This window comes from Corythoichthys intestinalis, chromosome 12 (genome assembly GCF_030265065.1).
Source record: "Corythoichthys intestinalis isolate RoL2023-P3 chromosome 12, ASM3026506v1, whole genome shotgun sequence".
Taxonomy (NCBI): domain Eukaryota; kingdom Metazoa; phylum Chordata; class Actinopteri; order Syngnathiformes; family Syngnathidae; genus Corythoichthys; species Corythoichthys intestinalis.
Genome location: NC_080406.1, coordinates 50403876 through 50423455, shown reverse-complemented (window position 1 = coordinate 50423455; position 19580 = coordinate 50403876). Strand labels below are relative to the sequence as shown.

Genomic DNA, 19580 nt, shown 5'->3' with positions numbered 1-19580 from the left:
TTGCCACTGACCATCTGGATGATCCAGAGGAGCAATGGGAGAAGGTCATGTGGTCGGATGAGACCAAAATTGAACTTTTTTGGTCTAAACTCGGCCCGTCCTGTTTGGAGGAAAAAGAAGGATGAGTACAACCCCAAGAACACCATCCCAACCGTGATACATGGAGGAGGAAACATCATTTTTTGGGGCTGCTTCTCTGCCAAGGGTACAGGACGACTGCACCGTATTGAGGGGAGGATGGATGGGGCTATGTATCGCCAGATCTTGGCTGACAACCTCATTCCTTCAGTGAGAGCCCCGGAGATGGGTCGTGGCTGGGTCTTCCAGCATTAAAACGACCCAAAGCACACAGCCAAGGCAACTAAAGAGTGGCTCCGTAAGAAGCATCTTAAGGTCCTGGAGTGGCCTAGCCAGTCACCAGATCTGAACCCGATAGAAAATCTATGGAGGGAGCTGAAAGTCCGTCTTGCCCGGCAGCAGCCCCGAAACCTGAAGGCTCTGGAGAAGATCTGCATGGAGGGGTGGGCCAAAATCCCTGCTGCAGTGTGTGCAAACCTTGTCAAGGACTACAGGAAACGTTTGGTATCTGTAATAGCGAACAAAGGTTTCTGTACCAAATATTAAGTTTGATTTTTGTGATGTATCAAATACTTATTTTATGCAATTAAATGCAAATTTATTACTTAAAAATCATACAACGTGATTTTCTTGTTTTTTGTATTAGATTCCGTCCCTCAGTTGAAGAGAACTTATGATACAAATTACAGACCTCTACATGCTTTGCAAGTGGGAAACCCAGCAAAATCGGCAGTGTATCAAATACTTGTTCTCCCCACTGTATGTATCGAGGCTGAAGATGAACAATTACAATATGACAACTGCAATTAAAGAACAATACATGCCAGGCGTTGGTGGTGCACTGAATGTGCAACAAGGCTGATTAATTCATTCTGAATGGACTTACTCAGGTATGTTTCAGCTAGGTCTTTCTCTTCAATCCTCCTCAGGTGCTCCTTCATTATCAGGTCATATTTGGCCATAAGTTCAAATTGACCAAGGAAATTGTCGTTGCCATGCTCATTTAATTTTTCTCCGTGGCCTCAAAATGCCAGATTACATTCTGCTAGGTAATTGACAATAGCAAGTAATCTGTGCAGATTTTCTTCCCATTTTAAGATTTCAGCATCAATGAGATGCTGCCTCACTTGATCAATTGCTTTGCCATACTTTAGATTATTGCTCAGTGTGTGCCCGCTATCCATGTGTGCAATGTGTTCAGGGAATCTCTCATGTGCCTTGAGATTAGCCTGGATATTTTTCCAGCTGTGTGGGCATGCTTCCATCTCCAAACAACTGGCAACAAGAGCACAGAACACAGAAGTCTTTTGCTTGGTGTGACGGAGCGGCTTGGTCACTGACAACGCGTGCGCACACACGCACGAACACACGCATGCAGGCATTAGGCAGCAGCTGCGCTGGTGTAAAAGACACGCGCTTTTTTTTTTTTTTTTTTATAAACTCACGTCGCGGTTTGGACAGCAATCGGGAAATGTTTCCCTTCCTAATGTTCCCTTGACAATTAGTAGCGCGACCGGGGGTGCACACTTGTCGCTCTACACGTTGTCAAATACCTCCATTCCACATACAATCATTCAATATATTCATTCTGATCATGTATTTTACCGGCAAGGAGGAAGCAAACAAGCTGATGATCTTTTCTCCATTCTTCATGAAGATGTAATAGTTGTTACGTCTAAACCTCCGACCGTCTGCGCTTTTAGGGAAGTCTGTATTGATTTGAACCGGCTGTCTCTTAACTATAGCACACCGCTCGCTATCACTAAAATCTTTTGGCCACAGTCATCAAGCGTGTGTGGGGGGAGATCATATAAATGCAGCATTGAAATGGCTTTCTTTTTTTGTTTGTTTGTTTGTTTGGTATGCTAAAATAATTATACATGACAAAAGCTGGAGATGGTGCTTGCTCCGGTGGCCCAGGCCCTTGCTCATTGGTGTAGCGGCAACTGGTTGGGGGCCTAAGGCCATCGCCTACTTCGCCTGAATAGTAGATCCGCCTATGTGTATGAGATGGTTGTATGTTCAGGCAGTGCAAATAATCGATGTGAATGAGCAGCAGTTTGAAAGTTAATGCTTTGAATATTTTAGGTGAGAAAGTATTGAACATAGAATATGCATGCAAATGAATATTGGACTATTGGTGTGTTTTCCGGTCAGCTTCCTCGACTTGTACAAGTCTCTTCCTCGCCATCTCCTTTCTGCCCATCTGCCACTCCATGGCCTTGTACGTCCTCGCTTCGGAAGTCACATCCTTGGAGAAGTTCGCACCAAAACAGTTGAAGAGGGGACCTCCAGGAACTCCAGCAGGTGCTCTTATGCTTTCTGCACATCAGGGAGTCCCAAAGCCACATTCCGAAGGACCATGTGAGCCATGGGGACACATAGCCGCTTGAGGACCGCCCGGCCCGTCTCCAGGTCTCCCTTGTCCTCTGGAACATCTCCAGTATGTCGGCCCTGTGTGTCCCTGTGTTCCTCCTTGCCCGTGCGACCGTGTCGGGGTTGAAGACCACCATGATGAGCCCGACGCTCTGCTTCTCGATCGAATAGCGCGCCAGCATCTTCTGGGTCAACTTGCAACCGGCCTTGACACTTTTAGTTCTCCCACCTGGCCAGCACCATCCGGCTCGAAAATCGGGCCGTCCTCATCCTCTCAGGCTTCTAAAAAACATGTTTGTTTTAGAAAGATAGGTGTTTTGATTCATCTTTTTTATAAAGTGAATAATGCTGGCCACTTACCCCAGCCCCAGGACACCTGGGCAGCACGGGGTCAAAGTAGATGAAGATCTGCTTGTTGTCGTCAGCGTAGGGGTTGGTGTAGGACCATGGTGTTTTACTGAAAGTTATTAGGTTGAAATATTACATGAAATAAAACACGTAAAAGCTTATTGTTTTTTAATGTGGACGCTGAAATGTCTAAAAATTTTGAGGTACAAAATCCAACATGCCCGCCGTAGCAAAACAAAGAGCTTTTTACTTAAAATTCTTGTGAATAAACGCTTAAATCTGTTAGGGCCTCCGCCCCTCCTTCCTGAGCCCTGCCTCAGGTGAGGGGAGTTTTGCCTGATTACAGGTCGAACGTCAGACGGGTGGAACGGCCAGCTGTGAGCAATCGTCATCAACCAGCTTAAAAGCCCGGCGGACGTACCACCACGTCGTCCGAACAGTTTGTCTGTTTTCCACGTCAGTTGGTTCTCGAATCCCTAGTATATCTATTCAGCGCACCCCTCGTTGGATACTTCTGCCAACCCACTGACCTGTCAAAACCCCAGCTGACTGCTACACACGTGGCATCCACAGTGCACACCACGACCACTCCGCCTCCTGCCTCGCTTCGAAGCTCAAGACCCAAATAAACGAGACTTCGCTCTCTCACTCGTGTTTTGTCACGTCTGCGTTGGGACCCCCCCCAGCTCCGCAATTCCTAACAAAATCCCTGAACTCTTTATAAATACGGATGTAAAACATTCACGATTCTGTGGTTAAAAGCAAAAGAAACCGTGCAGGAAGCATTTACTTCACGTAAAAACGGCTCGTCTTTTTCATTCTGGCGCTGCCTTACCACAAGTCCATAGCAATGAGGTTTTTACGCTGAACGTCTTGTGAATGCTTAAATCCCTGAATTCTTTATACATATATACAGTGTTGTCACGGATTGCTTAAAAAAGTAATGTAATTACTGATTACTGATTACACCTCAATAAAGTAATCTAGTTACTTTACTGATTACTTTATAATCAAAGTAACTAAGTTACTTTAAAAGTAACTTATCAGTTACTTTTTACCAATTTTTCTCCTTTTACTGCCTCAACATAAAAATAACAGAAAAATTTCATCACGTGTAATTGAGTTTTTCAAATAAGGCTTAATCTTTGAGTTAGCAGGGGTTTAATTAGTCGATGGAGGCAACCACCATTGACTCGCCCTGGCTTAGCCATCCCGGAGCCTTGAATCTAACAAATAACTGACAAACTGCACGAAATTTGTTTAAATAAAGTCCAACGACTAATTAAATCCCCACTAACTCCAAGATGAAGCCCAATGTAAAAAATTCTGAACTTCCCCTTTGAAATAAAGACCTAGCCATTAAAATGTTGTCTATAAAAGTTGTAAAGCAATAAAACAACAAAAATTTATGAAATGAACAAAAATTCTACAACGTACAGTTTTCATAATGGGTCAAAATCATTTTTCGAACAGATCATGTGACTAGCACCTTGAGACTATCCTTTGCTTTGATTAGCCAAAACTACACCAGAGGAGGCAAGATGGATATTTAGAATTTCTTTAAACCTAAGCTTTCAAACGCTACCAACAACTTCAACAGCTGACTGAACTCGAACAGTATCAAGATTGTGTGTATTTGATACACTGCCGATGGGTTTTCCCATTGGCAGTGTATCAAATACTTGTTCTCCCCACTGTACAGTATTGGCCAAAAGTTTGGAGACACCTCAAAGGTGGATACTTTGAAGAATGTAGAATACAAAACCTGTTTTCAGTTATTTCACTTTTTTTGCCATTCCACATGTTCGTTCATAGTTTTGATGTCTTCAGTTAGAATTTACAATAGCAGTGAAAATATATAAAACGCAAAAATTATGAAGTGTGTCCAAACTTTCAACTTTCGTTTCAGTCTTCAACATGCTCCCGCAGTCCCACAAATGTAAAACTCCGCCTACGATTACAAACTCTAACTATAAAATGTACATAATTACACATATTATAAAGGTTAGTTGCTGGCTGTCTTGTTACCTGTCATCTTGTTTTGAGTTTTTTTTCGCGATGCGTTGTGCTGTAATTCCAGGTGCTTCCTTGTTGAATTGGATGTCGAGTATATAGCGTTCGACAGTCCATCTGAGCCAGCGCAGAGTTTGCAACGCACGGAGACATTTTTGTCATCTTTACTGGACGGATATGTGAAGTAATGGCTGTATCTCCATTGAGCAAATGCAGCCGTTTGTTGTATCTCTCCGGCTCCTTTACTGTTAGCATCCTGCCAGGCTATGTGGCAGACGGCACGCATACAGCATGGTACTGCACGTGACCCGTTTTTTTCCGATGAGAAAAAGTGAGATGTGATGTCACTCCCAAACTCAAATGCGGTATTTTATATTTAAATGCTCTTCGTACATGACTACAGTATTCTTCATTCTACATACAGTATGAGGCAAAAACAAAATAGTAACGCACAGTTAGTGAGGAAACTAACTTTAATCAGATTACTGGCTTGGAAAAACTAACGCGTTAGATTGCTCGTTACTGAAGGAAAGTAATCAGATTACTGACAACACTGCATATATATATATATATATATATATATATATATATATATATGAGCGTAAAACAGTCTCGATTCTTGGTTAACAGCAAAACTAACGGGCAATTTAACTCTTTTGAAGAATTAAGCTAATCCGTTAGCTTTGTTATGCTAAGAGGGCTGCTACAATGGCTTTTTCTGTTCAAAATTCTTGTGAATAAATGCTCAAATCACTAAATTCTTTGTAGATATGGACGAAAAACAGCTTGGTTCTTGGTTAAATGCAAAACCCGGTTATTTTACATAAATTTGTCGAAGAATGACGCCAATGGCTCCCATTGATTTTTTTTTCATGACGTTTCAAAATGCATGCATTGCACGAAAAATATAATTTCCTTGAATCCTCAAACAAATCACTCCTGAGACAATCCTTGTTGTTAGTATGCGGTCCAGATTTCACCTGAGTGTTCAAAAGTATGTGTGAGAGTCATTCCCATCTACTTGAAATGAAATTAAGTTGACTCACATAGCCCCCTACGGGCCCGGCGGTGCGCGGGCAATACCTGAAATGTCCTGTCAATGGTTATGACGTTTATGGTCCAACCCATAATATGGCCCAAACAAAAAAAAGGTTGCTTCCATCGAAGAAAACAGTTTAAATGAAAAATTAAGTGTTGAAATGCAAATTTCTGAGTCTCAAATATTTTTTCACATTGAAAAAGGTTTTTCTTGATAGATTTTTTTTTTTTCAATTTTTGATTGAAGTGATTTTTCTTTTGAAAATATTTTTTGTTTGAAGCAACTTATTTTTTGATTAAATAATAAAGACACAAATGTCCTAGCCGAAATGTAACTTGACTTCAATCAAAACAACAACAACAAATCAATCAAAAGTTTTCAAATGCATTTTTTTTTTGTTTTGTTTCAAATTAATTTTTGTATTCAAACACATTTTTTTGATTGAAGGGATTGAAGCGACTGTTTTTTTTTTTTTTTTTTTAATTTATTGAAGCAACTTTTTTTTTTTGATTAAATAATAAAGACACAAATCTACCTTCATACACTGGGTGTGTTTCGCTGTCGGAAAAGCTAAATTTTAGTCTGTAACTGCCTGATCTCATACTAAACCGTCAACCCGGTAGGTGGAGGTAATGTCCCATGATACGAGGGGTAAGGTGCCCACACACAAGAAGAAGGAGAAGAATCCCGGTCGGCTAACGCTACTAGCAAACGTGATGTAGTCGGGTTTTAGGGAGATTCGCCGAACTTTCACCTGAGATTAAGTTGACTCTTGGCGGCCTCCAGACGGGATTTCACCCGCTGTCCTACCTGATTCTCACGATTTCAGGAGAGGGTGCTTTCAGTGCGTTCTACTGGTAGCCAGGCTACCGGCTAAGGCTACAGATGAACTTGATGGAGTCGGATAGCGGCTCTCGCCTTGTCGAAACGGCTGGATTTAATGAGTGGATTGGGCACGGACTGCATCTGGCAATCAGTATGTCGCGTTATATTCTATCTCTGTGTGCGTGTGATTTCTTTGATAGCATTTATCATGGTAAAGGCAAGGCAAATTTAATATAGCACAATTCAACAAAGACAAAACATTAAAAAAAAAAAAGGCAAAAACCAATATAGTATGTCATAGCAGCCATTAACAAATTACAATAAACTGTCTGAAGTGTACTGTTCAAGCTGTAAGTCATTTGTTCCTATGAGATGTTTGCACAGTCGACGTGTTGATTTTTATCATGTTGTACATTAAGTCATACAAGCTGTTATAAATGTTCATACATGAATTCTTATTGTTAACAAGAAAATTTTATATACTTAATGTTTAGCCTGAATGTACAATTGTTAAATTGAAAGCTGGTAAATAAATCAACGGGAAACTGTTAATTTGTATTTCATACATTGATTCAGATTTTCAAATGATATAACGGTCCACTTGGGCGAATTCATCGTCATTTATCCAGGGGTGAAAGTGGGCCAGAACAGTCAGGAACGCAATTCCGGTATAGGATTCAGGGCAGGAACGCAGTTCCGGTACAAGATTCAGGGCAGGAACGCAGTTCTGGTACACGGTGCTTTCATTCCAAAAATATGACGGCAACTGTCAAAACGCTATGTAAAAAAAAAAAAATGCTAAGCTGCCACACATGCATTTCATCTACAAGAAAACAATCTACCAACATCACATTTACATACTCAAGTGTTAAGAACAAGAATAATAAAGTGCTTGTGTAGCGTAATCTGTTTCCACAGATATTTATTATTTATTTTATTCCACGGAAGGCATGGGGGTTTCCCCAGCTGCTGCAGTTATCTTGAGTCTGACGATGATGAGTCACGTCAATGTGCGAATGTACGCAGCAAAGCAAAACACCTGGACTCATCTGTTCAGTTGGCTGACATACTGACGTGATTAGCAGAGATAGTTACCTCTGATTGGTTCAAATGTGCATGTTTTCTGGAACAGCAAAAAAAAAAAAAAAAAAGTTTGTTGAATTGATGCGACAAAAATGGGCAAAGCAACATAAAATGGATCAAATCTTTCAGAGCAACGAAAGAGTTGAGGAGGCTTATTTATCATATTTAATTTTATTTGCTCTGATGGGGAGATTCAGAACATCTTAGCTGTCAATGTGCACTTTGGACTTACCGTATTGGCCTGAATATAAGACGGCCCTGATTATAAGACGACCCCCTCTCTTTCAAAACTGAAATTTGTCTAAATTGCTGGCTCTTCGCTTAGAGCGAGTCCTACCATTGATCATTTCGCAAGACCAAACTGGTTTTATTCGTGATAGACACTCTTTTTCCAATCTTAGAAGGGTTTTTAATGTTGTGTACAACCGTTCATCAAAAGCTCGGTCGGAGGCCTTGGTGGCCCTGGATGCTGAGAAGGCTTTCGACCGAGTGGAATGGGATTATTTATTTTACTGTTTGGGAAAATTTGGGTTTGGAACCAAATTTGTGTCTTGGATCAGACTGCTGTACTCGTCCCCGCAAGCGTCAGTTAGAACTAATAATACTAATTCTGAATATTTCCACCTATCCCGATCCACCAGGCAGGGCTGCCCTTTGAGCCCGCTGCTGTTTGCAATGGCTATGGAACCTCTTTCGGCTGCACTGAAGTGTTGCCCTGACCTAAGTGGTATAGTGCGACATGGAGTGGAGCTGAAAGTTGGACTTTATGCGGACGACCTTCTGTTATTTTTGTCTGACTTATCTCGCTCCATTCCTGCAGCACTCTCCGTTTTAAATGATTTTAGTAAAATTTCAGGGTACAAACTGAATTTGGGGAAGAGTGAAATATTTCCTGTAAATCAGTTAGCCAAGGTTTATCCATTAGAGAACTTTCCATTTACAGTATCTAAATCAGGGTTTGTCTACCTGGGGGTTTATGTGGCTGACACACTAAAAAACCTGCGTAAGATGAATTTTAACTCACTGCTTGTGCAGCTCAAACAAGACTTCGAAAGATGGTCTTTGCTTAATCTCTCCGTCCCGGCTCGGATAAATTCGGTTAAAATGAACATTCTCCCCCGCTTCCTTTATTTATTCCAATGCATTCCAATATTTCTCCCGCTTTCTTTTTTCAAATCGGTGGACAGCCTTATTACTGATTTTATATGGAACAAAAAGAAACCCAGACTGCGCTATCAGGCACTGCAGAGACCCAAAGAATTGGGTGGAATGGCTCTTCCAAACATTTTGTTCTATTATTGGGCAGCAAACATTAAGAACTTGTCATAATGGCTCCATGGTGAGAGTACTGATACCACCCCATTGTGGCTAGTTGCTGAAGCCAACTCTGTTAAACCGGTGACATTGAAATCCTTATTGTTTTCACCGCTTATGTCACCTACATCCTCGTATTCAAAAAACTTTGTGGTATTATCTTGTATTAGGATTTGGAACCAATTTAAGAGATACTTTGGTCTACAGGCGCCTTCTGTTCGAGCTCCAATTTCACTAAATCATGCCTTCCCCCCTTCTCTATTGGATAACACATTCACAATATGGTCTAGGCTGGGCTTAGAAACATTTGAGGATTTATATCTGAACTCAACTTTTGCCTCCTTTCAACAGCTAGCTGAAAAGTTTTCATTGCCCAATTGTCATTTTTTCAGGTATCTCCAAATTCGCAGTTATGCTCGCTCTATTTGGCCAAGTTTCCCAACACTCCCTGCTGCCTCTGCCTTGGATATCTTTTTAAAACCCTTATTATCGTCAAAGGGTGCAATAACTACGGTTTATTCTAATATTTATAAAATCAGCTCAGATAGTACTGTAAATGCCCTTAAGGCAGTCTGGGAATCAAATTTGGGAATGAGTATATCTGAAGAGGTCTGGAGGAAAATTTTATGTAGGACACACAAATCTTCAATCTGCGCCAGACACAGTTTCACTCAGTGTAGGATTCTACACAGAGCTCACTATACCAAAGCTAAGCTAGCTAAAATATTTCATACAGTCTCCTCCACGTGTGATCGCTGTAAGCAGGCCTCAGCCGATTATGCACACATGTTCTGGTTTTGTACGTCTTTAACTTCATATTGGTCTGATATTTTTACTGCTCTATCAAAGATTACAGAGATAGATATTGCTCCAAATGCCTTGACTGCTTTGTTTGGTGTGGTTCCTTCTGCATATGGTCTACCTCCTCAGAAGGGGGACCTCATAGCATTCGCAACCTTGCTGGCCAGAAGGCTAATTCTTTTGAGGTGGAAATCTTCAGTTCCACCTACGCAATCATATTGGATCAAGGAGATGTTTTTTTTTCTCAAATTGGAAAGGATAAGACTGACACTCTGTGGATCAGTTGCGTCCTTTGAGAACGCTTGGAACCCGTTTTTTGCATATGTCAGAAGCACAAATTGCCATCTCTGTGTGGATTCTTGAACTATGCCTGAAAAATTACACCAATATAAAGGTGTATATATATTTATATATGTTTTTTTTTTTTCTCCCGTTTCTTGGTCTGTGCTCTTTTCCCCTTTAAAGGGAAATAACTATATTAACAATATATTGCTTTTTGAGGATATGTGCTATGGGTATTGGTTGGGTGAGGGTTTTTTCTGTTGTTGTTGTTTTTTTTTTTTTTTTTTTTTTTTTTTTAAGGTTCAATGGGGGGAAAAAAATGCTCGAATGTTGTTACCTCATTTGCTTGTACTATATTGCTTCAATAAACAAAGTTTAAAAAAAAAAAAAAAAAAAAAAAAAAAAAACTGAAATTTGAAAAAAGACTTTTTGAACACTAATTTTTATACAGAAAATAATTACAGTACATCTGAAACATGATTATAACAATATATTTGAGAGAAATGGTAAATGGTGTTATACTTACATAAAGCATGTTATTTTGCCTCATTCAAATCTTAATATATGAACATTTAAATATGTAAACTAGAGTGCAATCACATTCGTAAATGAATGGCTTCTGGTTTTTGAAATGTAAATAAGCCAATCTATTGTGATTTAAAAAAAAAAAAAAATTTGCAATAACTGCATTAACCATCAAAGTGAAGTCTAACTAACTGTAGTCTCGAAACAAATCTGAATAAGGAAAAACATTGCAATAAAATAATGCAAACTGGTTAAACTTGAGAGTAGCTGAGATCTGTCATGACAGAACATTGCTTCAATGATATCTGGCGCCATCTAGCGTCATGAATGGGTATAATGTCTAGACCGCGAATATAAGACGACCCCCACTTTTTCAGTCTTATTTCAATGCAAAATACACCGTCTTATATTCGGGCCTATACGGTATATTTGTTCATTTATGTTAGGCTACTTATTCATTTCCTTATGATTTAAAAAAGTCAATGGGCGATCTTCAAAATATATTCCATTTCACTCTGCATTATATAAGTCATTTGTACTTATTTTTCTGAATGATTGTTACTTATATATTTATAAAAAAAAAAAAAAAATTTAAAAAGTAAATCTTTGCATTAACTTCAATTTTAATATACATCTTATGTTCTTTAGTAGTTAAAATTGAGATTTGACATTTAGTATGTGAGGAAATGAGGGGAAAATAAAAATTAGGAGATTGAGGTTGGGGTTATTGCTGTTTTTGTTTTATGTCGCAAATCATTGAAAAAATACAAGTTTGAATGAAAATCAGTTTTTGTATGCGTTATAGAAATAACTGTGCCAAAACCGTTTTCTTTGCATTTCAGTAGTTTTGGGTGGTTTGACCCCCCCCCCAAATAAATAAATAAATGAACAAAATTTCTGGCTCCATGGCGACTTTCACGTTGGGGAGTTACAGCAAGAAATTCTAGCCACTTTCACCCCTGCATTTATCGGTATCGAGGTAAATCGGCTCAATTTACTGTGATACGTACTTAAGGCCATATCGCCCAGCCCTATTCAACCCAGATATTACTTCAAGTGATTTTTAGCATTTTACAGAGTTTAAAATTACAGCCATTTTTGTTACACATGTGCCCAAAATGTAATCTGTATGATTTACAAATATTCTGGAACAAACAATTACCGTGTTGTGAGTGAAAGTCGTGGCATTAGCCTCTATGATTTTATATACTGTATGGTGGAAAACACAGACAAGGCTGAAAAAGCAGTTTCTACTCTTGCACCCCTCCTTAAAATAAACTGCATTATTTTAAGCCAAAAGAACTGTTGCATTTGATAAAACAGTATGTCTATATGCTGCCATAGCAGATTCATGGCGCATTACGCATGCGGTGTACTTGGGCCTTTAGTCACCGAACTATTTTTAATTTGTCCGTTTTACCCTGAAAACCCTCGTTTACAGACGTCGCGCAACCGCTTTGTTTCAACCTAGCCATAATAAGTAGGTAAGTAATCGTATTTATTATATGAAATGTTTGTCATTTTTAGTTTAGAATCATTAATTGGTGTCTAATATTTATTAAAAAAAAAAAAAAGACTTTAAAAAATCATTCACTCGCATATTTTAAACTTTTAAACAAATTACGTCACAATGAAAAAAATTGGTGTCTGTAAAAAAAGTCAAGGATATCTACCTCATAACTATTGCTTAATTGTATTTTTTTCGTTACTGTCGCATGTTCCCCAATATTTTAGATGATAAATAATCGATCCAAACAAAGAAAAATTGAAAGAAAAAAAAAAAAAAGTTTAAAAGGGTAAATATATGAAAAACAACATCTCGACCACTCCTTGATGTCTGCGATTTCTGCATCGCGACCCTTGATATATTACTATGTTTCTCCCATAAAACCCCCCAAAAATCCGTCTGTGGCCCTTCACATCTGTGTCTTGACACTCGGTGATACATGCTACATGGAGTTTTTGGATCGAAACAAGCCAAGTACGCAATAATATCTCGTTAAAATCGTGGCGTCTTTAATTCTGCTCTCGCGTGCTCTCATCTCCAATTAGGGTTTTGCTGTTTAAATTTGTTTATATTTTCTAAAAATGCCCTCCAGTTCAAAGTTTTTCTTCCCCTAGAAAATTTAGATTATAAGCTTTCTAAAGATGTATCACACATGCATATAGGACAGTTTTGAAATTTGGTCAAATTGGAGGTCTTAGAGCGGAACTTCACCTGAGTGTTTCCCCCCATGTGTGTGTGTGTGTATATATATATATATATATAATTATAGGGGGCTAAGCTTTGAATGACTTTTGTGCTGGATTGAAAACACGAATTAAAAAAACAGTTGGCAAGGATGAATTTCCCCCAACATAAATAAACTTAGTTAGCAAAAGACGAAATAAGATTTGTTTGTGGTCTTGGTCTTGCAGATGTCAGCCCAGCCCATCGTCCAGAGCACCGGGAGTCGGCTTGCATCAAGGAGGAGGAAGAGTCGCCATCCATCAAGAAGGAGGAAGAGTTCGTAAACATTGAAGGTCATCCCAAGCATTGCTTTTTCTTAAGTACAGAAATGTTTTTCAGTCTAATATATGTATATATATGTTTTTTTTTTTTCGATTCTCACAAATAATATACAGTACATTGTATTTATAATAGTGAATGACGAAAGTCCGTTTCTCGATTCATTATTTTTTGTTTTTTAATGGGATCCTCTATCTTTAAGACAAGTAATTCTTAAAAGATAAATAATAGTATGAGTTCAAATAATTTGATATAAAAACACCTCTTAAAGTTTTCGTTTTAATAAAGTTTGTAAAATTATTTTAATTGATAGGTCGCCATTCTTGTTATGTCGCGGTGCGTGACGTCACCGGGCCCGTTGCCGAAATTCCAGCGTATCACTCGTTAGCTTTCCCAACATGTCGTAGGTTCTGCCCTTCCTTTTTGAACCAGATCTGAAATGTGAAGAGCAGGACAGCACAGTCGGTCGTTCACAAGACGAGCAGCAGGGCAAAATGCGGTGCAGCAAATACCTGATAAGACAAAAGTTGGGCAAAACTGATGATGCACTCGCGGCAAGTGCGTCTCAAAGACAACGGAGTGAGAGAGTGTATGTTATTGAGAACTCCAGTTTTTGTCAGCAGATCTTCAAGGTAAGCTATTGCGTTTTCAAACTTATCCCAGTATAATTATGTAGATTAATAGCATCCAGAGCTGTCGTATGCTTTACATAAAATACAGGCCAAAAGTTTGAAGACACCTTGTCATTCATGCATTTTTATTTTCATGACTAACGACAATATAAACTCTCACTTAATTTAATAAAACAATGAATGCACACGTGTGATAGTCAGGATCGGAGTCGTGTCGTGGCTGACTGTCCTCATTAAATCCGTCATCTGACGGGAACAAATCCTGGAATCGAGTGTAATCCATGTCTTGTACATTGCAATGCGTGGTAGGTAGGATACGTGCATAAAAGTACCAAAAAGGGGAGAAGCTTCCACATTTATTCACAAAAAATAATATTTCATCACTCGAGAGCTCAGCGGTAAGCACACACGTTCCCAGACAAACTCCAACATGAAAGTAAGGTCCACGTCAGAGTCACTGTCGTCACTGTAGCTTCCCATAGTGCTTTAATTATTTGGTATGATTTGAGGAAAACTCCCATGAAGAATAGTCAACAAAAAAGATTGCAATAGTAATCCAAATCCGCGTTTATTCACTCATTTGAAGATCCAGGAATTAGACCGATCCCACGACAGTGTTGCAGGCACAATCAGGCCGTCGAATCCACAAAATAGACTGATCTGAATAAGCCGCTGTGGGACTGACGAATCCAGAAAATAGACAGATCCGAAACCAATATTGCAGCTGCGGTGGGACCATATGCTCCAGAAAATAGACTGATCCCTTACTTGACTGAGGATCCAGGAAAAATGTTCGGGTGCCAGTTGTAACCCGCGGTAGGTAGGATCCGTGCATACAGGGACCAAAAAGGCGAAAAGCTTCCACTTATGCACATTTATTCACAAAAAATAATAATTCCACTTTGACAACTCACGTCACTCCCCCTTGTTTCCATTTAACTGGAAATTGCATCCAAAAGCAGCACATCGTGGCATTTTACTGCGAGTTTAGGCAGCAATACGCAATTGTTGTACACGCTACACATTTGGAAACATCCCATTTACGTCATCACTGCGAGCCCGCAAAACATGGCGTATGTGTTTCTAACAACATATTTTAGTACAAGAAAACAATTGTGGTTTATCAGAGCCTACATGCATTTAAGGTAGAGGATCCCTTTAAGGGAACAAACAAACAAACAAACGGAAAAAAAAAAAAACATAAATAAAGAACATGCAGCAACTTAAAACATTTGGGAGCACCTCAGGAATTGTTTTCTTACGAAACAGAATAAGGAGGTACTTTCTCTTTTGAGCGTCAATTGAAATCCATTCTAATTGGTTTCACGTCCATCTTGGACCATATCAAATAAAATGTATCAATCTCTAATTTCAGTGAAAATGACAGCTTCTCCATGATGTGAATTTCATGTACAATATCTATCCATTCCTTAATAGTTGGTGATTCTTTTTTAAGCCATTTCTTAGTAATAGATTTATTAGAGGCTGCTAATAAAATCTATCAATTTTCCAGTTTCAAATCGCCCAGAAGCAAACATTCGCATTCAAAAAAATACGTTGCCTGAAAATGTTCTCCAAGTGTTTATGAATCTCACTTACCTTGTTTCGATCCAAAAAGTCTATGTAGCATGTTTCACTGAGTGTCAAGACAGATGTGAATGGCCACAGCTGGATTCTTTTGGGATTTTATGGGTGAAACATGGTAATAAGAGTCGCGATGCAGAAATCGCAGACAAGAAAGAGTGGTCGAGATTTTCTTTTTCATATATTTTCCCTTTTAAATGTTATTTTTAAATTTTTCTTTGTTTGGATCGAATGTTTATCATCTAAAATATTGGGGAATATGACGAAACCGTGACGAAAAAAATTCAATTAAGCGATAGTTATGAGGTACATATCCGTGACTTTTTTACAGACGCCAATTTTTTCATTGTGACGTAATTTATTTAAAAGTTTAAAATATGCGAGTGAATAATTTTTTAAAGTGTTTTTTTTTTTTTTAACATTATACATCAATTAATGATTCTAAGCTAAAAATGACAGACATTTAGAATAATTAATACGATTACTTACCTCCTTTTTATGGCTAGGTTGAAACAAAAGCGGTTGCGCGACGTCTGTAAACGAGGGTTTCCAGGGTAAAACTGACAAATTACAAATAGTTCGGGGGCTTGATGCATGCATCCATGAATCTGCTATGGCAGCATATAGATATATTGTTCTATCAAACACAACAGTTATTTTGGCTTAAATGACAGCCGTTTCTTTTAAAGAGGAGTGCAAAAGCAGAAACTGCTTTTTCAGTCTTGCCTGTGTTTTCCGCCATATGTATTGTATATTATAGGGGGTAAGCCACCCCCCCCCATCCCGTTCTTAAAACCGAGTGATGCCCATTGTCAAGCACTTTGAATGACTTTTGTGCTGGATTGGAAAACACAAATTTAAAAAAAAAATGGCAAGGATGAATTTTCCCCAACAGAAATAAACTTTTGGGACACAAGTTTGCGAATGAAGAAATAAGATTTGTTTGTGGTCTTGGTCTTGCAGATGTCAGCCGAGCCCATCATCCTGAGCACCGGGAGTCTGCTTGGATCAAGGAGGAGGAGGAAGAGTCACCATTCATCAAGGAAGAGGAAGAGTTCGTACACATTGAAGGTAATCTCAAGCATTGCTTTATCCTCACTTCCGCAATTTTTGGCTGCGGAAAGCATGACGCGAACCAAAAAGTTTGTGTATTAAAACTAATAAAAGTAAAATGAAAAACTCGCACGTCCATGCGATGGGACCATTGCGCATGCGCACATCACGATGGCGATGTTTAAACGATATATCGTTCAGGCCTTATTCCAATCAAAATGTTTGTTCTTTTTCCCCAAATTAAAATCGATAAAGAATCGAATCGTAAGCAATATCATTAATAGAATCGGAATCGTAAAATACCTATCAATTCCTATCCCTAACGATGAATGCATAATAAATATGTATTGACTTATGCTAACTTTCACACTGCAAATGTATAGTATAACGTGTTAATTTGATTTTTCTTAAATCTAGTCGAATACTTTTCTTCATCTTGGTTTGAGTTTTAAAGGCTACTTAACAGATTAATGTGTCAAAGTCTTCCACTAACTTCGAGTAAATATTAACATTTGTTTTTATGAAGCCCAAAAATCTAGAAGTCGGTCATTTTTCAACTAAATCAAGAAAAAATGCTTTCAAATAATGTTTTGAACAATATCTATTCTTGAATTAAGAACATTTCTGACAATTTTTTTAAAGATGAACTATAGAAGTCTGTTAAGCTTTTTTTCAGCTAGCTATTTTTCTGATTTCAAGAAATTTAAGTCAGTTAAATTTACTCGAAGCATTAGCAGATAATTTCATTTTTTTTCTAGTAGATTTACACTGAAAACAAGGTTCCCCCCCTCGTTTTAAGGAGGTGGGGTTTTGCAGTGCATATGTATTGGCTTAGGTGGTACATCGTTCGATTCAAATCTTTGTTTTCAAAAACTACTAAAGAAAAATTTTGAACATTTTGATTTTCCAGAATAAATGTCTGGATTTTATTAGCAAATTTAAATTTCAATATTTGAACACAAATTTGTGTATTAACATACAAAGAAATACAAAATTGTTAGTCTTCTCTTAACTATCCAGGAATGTAAAAAAAAAAAACTTTTTTCCTTAATACCAGTCAAAATTTTCCGTCAAAATAAATTAAATAATTAATAAATTAAAAATTAAATAAAGGATTTTTTTTTTTAAAAATGGAGCCTTCCTTCAGGAAAAACCCCACTGCTTTTGTCCACAAGCACATCCAAACTCAACAAAAAATGAAAACTCATTAGGGCTGCTTTAGGACATATAAGCTAAATCAAAATAAAATGGGGAGAAGGGGGTAAACCTTGGTTCACTACATTTCTTATAGTTGAGCAGAATTCACTATATTTCTCAGTTTAATTAACGTTAACATAGTAGAATACACATACAGGAGGACACTTCTCCTGAAGCAGCTTCCTAATCAGGTCGGTAAGTGCATACAGTTTAATGTAATGGTAATGCTAAACTGTGATGCAGGTCAGACTTTCTGTAGCAAAATTAGTGGTGCGTTTCCCACCTTCACGACAATGACTTTTCATATTACTTACAGCGGCTGCTGGCCGAAAAAAAAACACCTTTCTTCCTCTTCGAAGCGGTGGAAGAGGCGGCATGTCGACATGTAATGTAATTCTGTACTGTGAGAGTGTGTGTGGATGGTGGTGGTGGTGGTGGTGGTGGTGGGGGGGGTCAAGTCATCAGCCAATCAAATGTGCGTTTGAGGGGAAAAAACATGGACTGGCTCATTCAGCAAGTGAATAAGGGGTAAATGTAAGTCTGAAAACAATTCACTTAATTATGGTAGGGTCAATTCTATCGTTACAACATATGGGAAGATAATCTAAATGACCTATATAACTGAAGTCATTATATAATACAAATAAGGTTGCTTAAAAGTTGGTGGGGACCAGGGGTCGCGTTAACCGAATATTTTCCGTCGTTGACCGATTTTTTAAAACGGTGACGGAAAAAACTGAAATCCAGCCGTCATTTTGACCGGTTGCAATTCACATCCCAGACCACAGGATGGCGAGTGAGCTTATTAATTAGCTATTGTCTCTTTTGATGCATGACGTCGTTGGCCTTATTCTGAAAAATGTCAAGGCAACTGAGTGTCCGAAGTTTCTTCAAAAAGCCCCAAAACGACGATGGTGTTGATAAAAGAGGTGAAAAAACAGGGACTGCACAAGCGGGCACGCAATTCAAGTCCATGCGCACCAGGAGGAAAGTGTGAGACTACGTTCAGGCCACAGCAGGTGAACTGTTAATTTCATTGTTCCATATGCTACATATGGTAGGCTACCTAACTACTGGGGCCACAGTTAGCTGTTTTTGTCACTGCGGAGAAAAACTTACATATTCATCTGCTTGATGTGTGATGGCACGGTGTGGATTCTCTGTTTAGCTTGTTCGGACAGAATATTAATTTAAAATGAATGAAAACTAAATACTATTGAATATGTTGAAGCGGTATGCAATGTTAAGAGTCTTGTTAGCTGTAGGCGCACTATCCTAGACCCCTCACTATCCACTCGCGGGGGCCTGCGCTTGTCAGTGACGTTCCTTATTCTCGCTATATGATTATACAACTTTAACATTTGTTAATAATACGCTGTGTGTGTAGTATCATCCATCGCTTTTCCTTTTTAAATGGGCACTTATAAGCGAACGCAAGAAGTAACAACGGGAACATTTTTAAACGGGCATTTCACGGGAGAGCATTTCGACTCTTCGGCCAATCATATAGCGAGAGCGAGTGGATAGTGAGGGGACCGCGCGCGGCTCTTAAGTGTCTCTGTCACGTGACTGTCGGAGCCGCTAACGCGCTCGGCCAAATGGACACACAAGTACGGAAAGTGAATTATGCCAAACAAAGGGTCACCACAATGTCATTATCACCATTTTAAAAATTTAATTGACGGGTAAAAATAGATTATGACCGGATTTTTATGACCCTGTCAGTCAAAATGACAGACAACGAAAAAGTCTAGCGCAACCTCTGGTGGGGACAATTTGTGCATTCCAAAAAGTTGGTCATGTTTTGTCCCCGACCTTCCCTATGCAAACCTACGCCCTTGATCCACCCCTCCCAATCATTTATCTTTCTTACTCCCCCCCCCCCCTTTTTCTATTTTCTTTGGTCATCAGGCCCCCCATA

At 38.8% G+C, this 19580-nt stretch overlaps 1 protein-coding gene across 1 annotated transcript in view; it reads left to right on the top strand.

Moving 5' to 3' along the window:
• Positions 1-6536: 6536 nt before the first annotated feature.
• The window catches only part of LOC130926860 (zinc finger protein 658B-like), a 45034-nt gene continuing 31990 nt past the window's right edge, over positions 6537-19580 (top strand). The window contains exons 1-3 of the mRNA XM_057852147.1: positions 6537-6830; positions 13103-13207; positions 16373-16480. Coding sequence (XP_057708130.1) covers positions 6740-6830; positions 13103-13207; positions 16373-16480 — 304 coding nt within the window. The 5' untranslated portion in view covers positions 6537-6739. The remainder of the gene's footprint in view (positions 6831-13102; positions 13208-16372; positions 16481-19580) is intronic.